This window comes from Camelus bactrianus, chromosome 1 (genome assembly GCF_048773025.1).
Source record: "Camelus bactrianus isolate YW-2024 breed Bactrian camel chromosome 1, ASM4877302v1, whole genome shotgun sequence".
Lineage (NCBI taxonomy): Eukaryota > Metazoa > Chordata > Mammalia > Artiodactyla > Camelidae > Camelus > Camelus bactrianus.
In genome coordinates this window covers 59,986,183-59,996,982 of record NC_133539.1, presented here as the reverse complement: position 1 = coordinate 59,996,982, position 10,800 = coordinate 59,986,183, and the positions used below count along the sequence as shown (strand labels likewise).

General features: G+C 40.5%; 1 protein-coding gene across 3 annotated transcripts in view; it reads right to left on the bottom strand.

Moving 5' to 3' along the window:
* Positions 1-830: 830 nt before the first annotated feature.
* Positions 831-10,800, bottom strand: part of KALRN (kalirin RhoGEF kinase) — a 616,794-nt gene continuing 606,824 nt past the window's right edge. For all 3 annotated transcript variants that reach the window (XM_074364821.1, XM_074364820.1, XM_074364823.1), the window contains 2 exons: positions 8,285-8,423; positions 831-7,710 (listed from right to left, as the gene is read on the bottom strand). In XM_074364821.1, the coding sequence (XP_074220922.1) occupies positions 7,165-7,710; positions 8,285-8,423 (685 nt within the window). In that variant the 3' untranslated portion in view covers positions 831-7,164. The remainder of the gene's footprint in view (positions 7,711-8,284; positions 8,424-10,800) is intronic.

Sequence of the window (10,800 nt, the reverse complement as noted above, 5' to 3'; positions counted from 1 at the left end):
TGTCAACTTTAAAAATAAAATGGCCAGTTATTTTACCAGCAAAATGAATTTTATTTGGGAATGGCAGAGGAATTGCATTTGGGACATGCAAACTACGGTGAACATAGACAAGCCTGGAAAACAAAGGAGAGGAATGTTACTTGATAGAGAAACAGGGGAATTTGGGAGCGACTGCTTTGAAGGAAAGTCTATTGGAGTAAATGAAAAGTTCGAGGTAACAGTTTCTTATTGGCTGAGTCTTGGTCACTTTTCACTGGAAGCATTGGTGGGCAAGGAGAAAATCTTCCCTCCTCATGTTGGGGTAGTAAAATAAGCCTCTATCCTTCCCAGGAATGTAAAATAAATAGCATAGGGTGGTATGTGCTGGTGTGTACCTGAGAGCTCCTCCTTCAAGGCTTTCTCACTCCAATTTAAATGAAGTTTTCATTTAATAATTTTCACACAGTAGCTAATTGACAGTGTTCTATGAATCAGTTTCATTTGCCCTTGAGTGGCACACACACTCTTTCAGAGCCTGATCATGTTTGAATAGGCTAATCCAGATTCCTGGAGTCCACACTATGATGCATAAACATGCTGGATCCATCCCAAATGACCTGCCAATTTTCTAACAAAACTGCCAAATAAAGCAACAGAATGAAGTTAACAACTCACATTGAGACTTATTTGGCATCTTTGCATAGAGAAATGGCCTAGAATACTTCTCCAGGCTCCAAATTTTTGCTTTCTTTCCAAAGTGCTGGGCAAAATGTGTTGTAATAATAATGCAATATTTTCACCTTGTCAAAGGCTTTCATATATTTGGAGAAAGAGCAAAAAAAAAAATACTCTTTTCTTTATAACAGAAGTTTTAATGAGAAAACAAAAGATCACCAGCAAGAATATCTTTAGTATAGTATATTTATAGGAATGCATAACTTGTGAGATGTACATTTTGAAGTTTCATCCATAACTTACAACATTTACTGTAGTAATAATAACAAGACAGCAGGTCATCACTTTACAACATTACACATGAGTGATTTTGACTTACAAATAAAATATTTACAACCTACCTTTACAAAACGACATTGTGTGCATACAAAATGAACAACTGCAGAAAAATTTAAAAAGAATGAGACAACCAAAAACCCAGAAGATACACTTAAGGCAGACCAGCAAGACACTGAAATAATTAAGGCTGTGGAATTCTTCTGCACCTTGAAAATATAGAGCTATTTATCAATACTGTGGAGTGATTTTAAATCAATTGTTACAAGCCTGATGGAAGTATGTACTTATATGTATATGTGTAATGGTCCCTATGGGGAAACCTGTCCACTTTTGGATAAGGCCCTTTATCTGAATGGCCAGAGAAACCCATCCCTAACTCTCAAAATACTTGGTGGGGAGGAGTCACTCAAAACCAAGAGGTGCCAATGAAGTTTTCAAACCAACCATTAATAGTTCAAACATAAAGATTCTCCTGACTCCAGATAGACAGAATAACCTTAATAACGGTCCCATTATGTTTCAAGCTTTGTTCATTTAGCTTTGCAGATGTCAATAGATAGCAAATAATTCCCAAATGAGTAGACTCTAACTCTGCCCATCAGCCCTAATGGTTTTGAATGGCCTTAAATGGTTTTCTAATAGAAAAATTGACCCTCTGGGCTGTCTTCAAATGGATAGATTTCTGCATATGAGCAATAACATATACATACATATTATACACTATATACATGTACAGACGTACATATATCCATATTTTCCAACAGTTTGCACTTTGATCACTACTGTTCTCTGACTAGGATCTCATTCTGAAGAATATGTTTAGCTTTTTCACAGTCTTCACATTTGTCCTAACTACTCGTTTTACTCACCTTCCCCATAGAGTAGGCTGAAGTTTGGCAGAAACAGAAGTAAAAGCACCAGGGTCAAAAAATCAAACACAGAGATGACAGATATGGCTTAAGTTAGTAAGAGAAGATGTATGTTCTGTTAACGTCAAATTCATAACCACAGTCTTTGAGATCCCAGTAACAGTCCCCATAAATACTCCAGGATGTGGATTCATTTCCTGATAGAAGTCAGGCACTGATGGAACTCTTATACTACGTATTCCTGGGCTAGCAAATTTGCTTGCTTAAGTTAAGCCTCAGGATTGGTGCTCTGAGAATTGTTCTTTGCACTCTTTTCTACCACCTTCCCTTTTCTCAGCTATCCTCACCATCCAAAATAACAGTTGTCTGAATAAACAATTAATCTCGATCATTTGAATCTGACCACATTTTAGAATCTCCCAGCAAACAGGCTGACAGGAAACACAATAGCCTATGAGTATTCATTTCAGGCTTTCCAGAAATGTCCCTTAAAGATGAAAATTTGTCTTAGAATAATTGCTTTTCCCTTTCCTCTATAACTTCTACATATATTGAAAACGAGGAAGAAATGCCTTTCATGGAAATTCTTTCTGTGTTCTACTGTTTTGGTATAGATTTCTCACATGAATAATATTCTCTGTGAAAAATATCTAATGCTATGGAAAATTTCAGCCCCTTTGACCTCCTAGAATTAATGAGACAACTAAAAGTCTTATAGTTTTTAGAAAACAGATATTAACATGGTAGCTCCTCTTTTATTAGTGGAGTATGTGTAAACCTTATCTTTCCTAACCCTGCCCTGGGTTTAATCATTCATTTCCAAGTGATCCCTAGATTTTAAATAGTTAAGAAAAACTGTAATGTAAATAAATCCAGTAAAAGCTCACATACTATGTTTGCCTAACCCAGACTCCACAGACATGCCACCCAGGAGAGAAAGAAATAAGGCCTGCGTTCCCCAAAGGAAGTGGTGAGTTCCACTTTTGCCCTACTATCAAATTCCTCCTCTATCAAATTCATGGGACAAAGTTTTGGTGAATACTCGGAAATAACCACCATCCAGTTTATAACATATTTGCTCCCTCATATTCTCACAAATCTAAATTTCCATGCTCTTCCACATAGGCAAGAAAAAAGAATGACTGACTCACGGGCACTAAATCACGGAGAATATGGGGAAGCAAATATGCTGCTCCTGAAACACTTAATTATCAAAAAAAAAAAAAAAAAAAGATCTAAGGTTTTCCCTCCAAAACCCAACAGTCCAATTCATTTCTACACCTGCGCATTCCATTTGCCTCTTATAATTGATACCTGTGAGACTCTGAAGATATGAGTTGTGATATCAGAAATTATTTTATTCTCACATCTGCCCTCCCATAAGGAAAGTGGCTGTTTGGGTTCTTCTCTGTTAGTTTTTCCAGAGGCCAGCACTTGAGAAGAGAGCCATGGTTGCTTTGGAGGGCATCTCGCTCTTCGCTTCTGCCATAAGACATACCGGAGAAAACAGTTTACTGACAAAGACCTCACCACCCCTCCTAGCCTTTTTCTGTAGACAAGCTTTTAAGTGATCAAAATTACAGCCTAAGACCAAATAACATTCAGACAAAGAGCACCTAGTACTTCCAATGAAAATCAATTTACAGAATTTAATCTCATGAGTTTGCCAATGGTATCTAAAGATGTGAATATTGAAATCCTGCAATGTTCCAAGTTACTATTGACAAAATCCTTAGCACTGGCAGTGTATAGCACTTAAAAAAAATTAAAGTATTTTCTAGACATCCCAACTAAGGTATTTTCCCAACATTCATATGAGATTAATTCCTCTCTCCTTCCCCCCAACTCCCATTTTAACAATGGGCACATTTGGGGCAGAAAAAAACAAAGACTTTCTGTAAGAAAGGACGAATCAGGAATAGCTGAGGTTGAAACTCAAGAATTCCTGGGCTCACCCTATGTTCAGATGGTTTCATTTAAAAGATATTTTAAAATAAAGGAAAAATGCTGTAATATCAGTCAGTCTAAATACAATGAACTTCTTTATCTCCCATCTTCCCCTCTGAAAGGCACTACTGTTTATAAAGACTTTGTGAACCACAAAGCAGTGAAGCCAGCTTCTCCTCTGTTTTCTCTACTCCCCCAAGAGTGTTTATGGCTGTGAGAGACCTGAAGGGCACCTCCAACATTACAATTTTTTTCTTCAAAATTTTCTCACATTCAGCTGTAAGTGGATATAAATCTAATTGGAAACAATGGTAAAAGATGCCATAAATTATTATACCTTTAAAAAATTATTGTGGTCCCTGATCTTTTGCTTCTTTCTGCATCCCGCAAAACAAAACAAAACAAAAAACCCCAAATCAGATGCAACGAATATAAGCCAAGTAAGAAGCTTGCAACTTTAATTAAAATTTATTTTTCCCGTTTTAACTAGAAATTCACTCTTACTAATTCCTTGTTACATTTGGATTTCAAGAACTACGATAATTAGGTAGAAGTGGACTATTTTCTTGCCTCTCCCCTCTTCTCTACCACAAAGTCATAAATACCTCTGCCAAAATAGATACAAGAAAGTGGTTCCTAACCCTTCAGCCCTCTCCACAGTTGACCACAGAGCAACCTAAAGTATGTTTTCCTCATCTTCTGGGATTCCTTGTGATTTCCAACTTGCTATGGAGAATTCTCGAATCAGGAACACTATCCTATCCCTGCTGGGAGGGACCAGGAGCTTTGCAGACAGGGAGCCGCCCTACTAGTTTTCTTCAGTTATCATGCTATATAAAATATACACCCTTTCTCTTGGGACCTCTATTAAATTCATTCTACTCTAATGATTGTATGTTGGCGCCAGTGAACAAAATCCTACTACTTTTCATCCCTCTGTCCCTCCTCTCCTGTCTCCGCACTTCCCCAGCATGTGTACTTGGGGAGGAGGATTCCACACAGCCTCCCATCTGGACCATTCCCACTCTGATGTAAAAGCTGTTATAAAAGCTTTGGCTCTAACATTCTCCTAACTGCCCTCCCCACAGCATGATTTCGTCAGTGCTCTCCTGTGCAGTCTGTACACCACTGTCCTTCTCCAGTAGAAACTCAGCTTGTCTCCTCCAGGGTCATAAAAACTCACAGTGACTCAGCGGGGGGCCCTTTAGTCATTGTCCACAGTGGACAGAGCAGATCTTGCCAAGCCATCCTGCATAGATACTTGGAATCCTCAGTGCCTGTGATCTATCCTATGATGAGCTCCAGGGACCAGCCTTTCTTCTTTTATGTTCCATCTTATCATGAAGACATGTTTACTAAAAGACTTTTCAGTAAATAATTTTAAATTTCAAAATACCGTATCACATAGTATTTGTATATACATGAAGACTGTGAAGGTTAGTCAAGAGAAAGGTCTGAGGAAGGGAGAGTTGGTGACCCAGGACCATTCGAAAGCGAGGAAACAAATACAGTCGGAGTCAGTTTCCACGTATTTGGTTAATCCTGAAAATACATAAGTGCTATCTAGTCTTATTGCTTGTACTTTCTACTATTTTATTAATCTATAATCTTGGATGGGATGAGGTGGAGGGTAGATGAGGAAGTTGACTTTGAAACCAATGGAAAAGAATGATGAATATTTTTAGTTCTACATTTCCACTGCGGGAGTGTTTTTAAGGTTCAGGCTTCGTTTCCATCATTCTTTCTCATTTAGATAGGTTTGTAGTTCTATTTATCCTTCGTAAACTCTCTCCTTGCACTTCTGTGCTGCGTGATTTTAATTTTCTCAGTCCTAGTATAGGAGAGAGGCAATGCCATTAAACCTGATTGGGACGAACACTTGAGTTATATTTTTTAAATATCATTTGCATAACAACAATTTTTAAAACACATCCTAGGAAACAAATGGTGGATCATGTACAAACACAAAAACAAAAACTCCTTCCCAAAAAGCAAAAAGAAAGAAACCATGGAATGCCCAGGTGTAAATTTTTTTTCCACCAGTGGAAAAAATGGGCAATTCATAATCATCTTGTACGGAGAATATACACCGGAAAGCAGCGTTGGCCTCAAAGTGCAAGTAGTCCTTTTAGTCCAGGGAAACACTGGCGGCTGAACGGTGATAGGATTTGCGATTGCAATTAAAACGCAATGCTCTGATAGGGTGATGTATCAGATATTATTCCATGGCTTCAAAAAGGACTTGGGACCAGGCCTTTAGAAGACCTATATGGCTGCCTCCTTTTGGTAAGCACCCCTTTGCTTCCACAAAGGGTTAGAAATAAAGCAGGCCAGCTTTCTGAGGACTGCGCTGTGCAGCTGCAGAAGACATCAGAAAGTGTGGTTTTTTACGTTGTTCACAGGCATTATAGGAAAGGTTTCTATTTGCACTTTTGTATGAACCTGTTTTATTCATTATCTATTTCAAACCAAGAGTAGACATAAAAATAGCCCCACAACTCTTACTGTATTTGGACTCATTTCTTAGCAGGCTTTCCTGCCAGATGAACTCTGAGCTGCCAGTGAATCTGGGGGTAGCATTTCATAAACAGAACCTATGTGAGTCAAATACCTGTGACTGAGAGAAAAATCTTCTCGTTCACAGATTGCAAAAGGGTAACATTGCTTTCTCTTAATGCACAGGTTCTAGTAAAAGAATTCTATACAAGATTTAAAAAATGCTCTAAAAAACCTGTCATCTAATTGTGCTTCGTCAAAACAATATAATGCTTCGGTAAATAAGTTATTGTCTTAACTGGAGCACTCAAAGTTACTTATGATTGATTTCATATATATCTCTATATTATAAAACTCTGAAAACGGAATGGAATATATTTTACCGTATGTGTATATGTATCCTATTAAGAAACTATATCTAAGTAATCTACACCAGAATAATTGACATACATGACATCTCTGTTAAATAGAATTTTTTCTTAAAATTTCAGCAAAGGCAGAAATCTTTTATACTCATGACAGTCAGTTTAAGTTTTGTCCAGTTAACCTCTCATTTTGGAACTCACAATTAGAATTTCATAACAGCTACTGTTCCTGTTACCTTTGCCTTGCTTTTGAATACTTTCTGTGACTCAGCATCTGTATCCCATCTGAATGACCTTCTGGAAAGTCCCTAGATTTGGGGCGATCTTAGTGCCTCTCAGACCCTGAATAACCACTGACAAGGTATAAGAGGTACACCTCTCAATCCAGAGAACCATGTAGAGTGAAATAATGAACAGAATTATTTACAGACACATTCAGTCTTGCTTTGGCTCACACTGCACTTCCATGTGAAACCTCGGGGCCTGCGAGATGGCTATGTCCCTTGGTTCACCCGGTTGACAATGTAGCTCTTGACGTTGGGAACAGGCCGCACATCGTTCTGATGCTTGCGGCGCTCTATGAAGCACGCCAGGCGGGAGGTGTCCAGGGGGATCTTGGAGTAGCTGCCGTTGTGGGGCTGCAGCCACGGGTGCTGCAGGCAGGTGGCTGCTGTGGGACGCCTGCGAAAGTCTTCCTGTAAGATCACATTGATGAAATCTCTGGCGGCATTGCTCACACCGCAGAAGTATTCATGGGGGAAGCTGAAGTCCACCCTGCATACATTGATACATGTCTCCTCCTTGCTCTCATCCAAGAAGGGGGAGACCCCGCTCAGCATGACATATGTCAAGACTCCGATGCTCCAGATGTCGGTGCCCAGGGACACAGGGATGCCTTGGATCACTTCCGGGGCAGCAAACTCAGGGTTCCCCAGAAGGTGGTGGATGTGGAAGTGACCTGAGATCTGGACAGCATCCTCCAAGTCAATGAGCTTCACTCGAGGCACTGGAATCCGTAGGTCAATGAGCAGGTTTTCAGGCTGTGGAGATCCAAGGAGGTGGGGAGAAGAGAAGGCAAGTTCAGCTCTCTGTTCTGACTACCAGGAGGACTCCATCCGTTCAAACATGGTTCTGCTATTCTTTGATCAAGCCTGTCGTGTATGGGACATTTCCTATGCAGAGTGCCCAGGAGGCTTCAAACTGAACTAAATTCTGAGTTTGGATGGGACTTCAGAAAAGTTGGACATTGAAAATCACGTCTTCTTAACTAGCCCTTACTTCTGCACTGAATTAAGAAAAGGTAAATTCTTTATTTTGGAAAACAGGAGTTTCTTTTTTGAGCACCATGATAAGGAAGGTGACATTTATTGGATTCCTTCTATAGAGTCAGACAAAGTGGCTAAAGCTTCCCTACCTTCTCTTACCCCAGAGGTCATGTGACTCTGGTGTGTTCTTATTCACTCACAAATAACACACAAATTGTGTGACAACCCAATATTCACAGAGATTTTAATGTCAGTTAAAAAAATAAAATAAGAATTTACATCTCTCAAGGGTAATGACTGGCAGGTTGGACTTAACCATTCCCCTGCTAGGGTCGCTATTTCTTATTACCTTTATGTCCAAATGTGCAACCCTGCAGTTGTGAAGGTACTGTAGGGCTTCCATGATGTCTCGGATGTAGAAAGCTACTTTTTCTTCCATCAGCTCATCATGATTCATAAGGTAGTCTAAGAGCCGGCCGTCATCCATCCTGAAAATAGGGAGGAAAAGGCAAAGGAAATATGCTTGCAAAGAAACAGAAAAATAGTACACATACAAATCTGTAAGGTGTCTAAGATTTCTCGCACTCTCTCTTATAAATGAAGATCCACATTGCAACACGTGCATATTTTAGTTACAGCCCACAGTTAGCACAATGTTCAGAACTTATATTAAGAAAATAAATGAATGTGTGCTTCAGGGAAGAAATCTGTATAAATTTAAGACACATTCTGTTTTGTGAACTTCTGAAATTGCTTACAGGGAAAAAGGTCTGACACTCCTTTAAGACAGGTTAGATTGCATAACAGAGAAAGGAGGGAGAGAGCCAGTGCACTCTTGCAATCGTCTGAGTAACTGGAATCTGGAGACTGCAAGGCATCCCGCGTATGTTTTGCAAATTGCTTTTACTTGTCAACGTTTAGTTAGGGAAAAACAGAAAGTAGGCAAAGTTTGACCTTGGCATTCCTGACCCCTTTTTGAATTGTTTCCCTCTTGGGCAACTTTCCAACCTTAAAACTGTGACTGAGAAGCTGGTACCAGGAGCCAACCAGACCTAGATTTGAATCCTGGTTCTGCCACTTACAGGCAGGGGGCTTGGAGCAAGTCACTTAAGCTCTCTGTGTTTTGGTTTCTTCATCTTTTAAGTAGGAGTAGTAACAACAACAACAACAATGTCTATTTCATTATGAGGATTGTGCAAGGATCAAGTGAGACAGTGAGGCATTTAAGCATAATTGGTAGCAACAGTATGTGCTCAACAAATGGCAACTATCTTCAGGGGCCCTGTGCCCTCTTGAGCGGGGAGTGACCAGTTGTCAGGCAGCTGTTCTCTAACATGCACTGGGCTGATAGAGGCCGATTCCCAGGAGAGGCCCAGGCAGAGGAACTTGAGCCAGAAACTACTTTTGAGCACAGCTGACAACCCCCTGCCAAGTTTCCATTCTCTTCCCTCGCTTGTTCCTTCCCACTGGTCTCACCTCCTGCTTTCCTTGACAGGAGCACAGGCTAGGACCAAGGGAAGCCTTCTTTGCCTTCCTCTGACCCTGCCAGGCTGGGGTGGGAGTGGTGAGCATGGAGGAGAGTAGGACTGGGCTTGTTAGATGCATCTCTCTGACCTTCTTGGAGTGATCTGAGAGAAGTTAAGTGTGGAACTGCTTGGAGACCAGAAAGTCTCAGCCACCAAGTTCACCCTTAGAGCTCTTGGGTAATGCAGACACCCAAGCCCCACCTGAGACTAAGGGATCATAACCTCAGTTGCCTGATGGAGAAAAGCTCTACCAGCCATTGGATGGCCACCAAAGGGGTACCCACAGTCATGGCATAACCAAGAGTTAGCCCAGGGGCTAGCTCCAGCACTGCCTCTCCTCTAGTCACCCCTGAACCTCAAATCAGGCCAAGTTCCTCTCTATGTTCTCACCACAAACCTCTCCAAAATATGCATTTACCATGCTATGTTGAAATCACTCATTTATCTATAGACTTCCTCATTAGACATAACTCCTCAAGGTCAAGAACTAGAACTTCTCATCTTTGTTTCTGCTACCCAGGCCCAGGTCTACACAGTGAGTGCTCAGTAAGTGTTTGATAAACTAGTTCAGTGCAATATTCATCTAATTTAATCCCTGCAACATCTCCGAGAAGTGGAAATACTTCTTCAGACTTCCCAGATGAGGCCCAGGAAAATAAGTCCATTGCCCCAAATCACAGAGCGGGGATTAGAACCCAGGTTCTCCATGCCAAGAACAGCTTCTCTCCAATATTCTGTGGTGGCCTGGTAATCAACACCTTCCCTTGGGATGGTAATTGGCAAGTCTGAAGGGGCAGAGGTTCTGGGTCTGCTGTACCACTTTGGCACACAGGTGACAATACCTTTTACTGGGACTCAAGTACAACACATTGTCACTTGTACACAAGGATAGTTCCCTGTTGACAGAATGTGCCTTGTGAGTTAGAAAGCGCTCAACAAACAGGTTAGGCTCTGAAAGGCTTTCTGTAAGTGTATTTATGAAGTCCAAAATGACAATCTTACCAGCTACTACACAGCTATAGAAAGTCAAGTATCACAAAAGGATTACAAATACTAACAGTGATAGTTTTGTTTCCTCTTGTTTCTTTTCAACTAATTAAAAAATGTGGTCTAAGATGTCTTCATTTTGGCTTTTTTTCATCATAAATTTATGGTAAGTTACTGCTTCAAAGCCCCCCCCCCCACACACACACACCTAGATTAATAAACACCCAAAAGCAAGACGAAAATGAGAGTTGAAAAGCAGTAAATAGAGGGCTTCTCTATTGAACGTAGGTTCACGTGGCGCCATATACGGCACTGATCTTTGGTGTAAATGTCTCCAGGGCCAGGGCCTCCT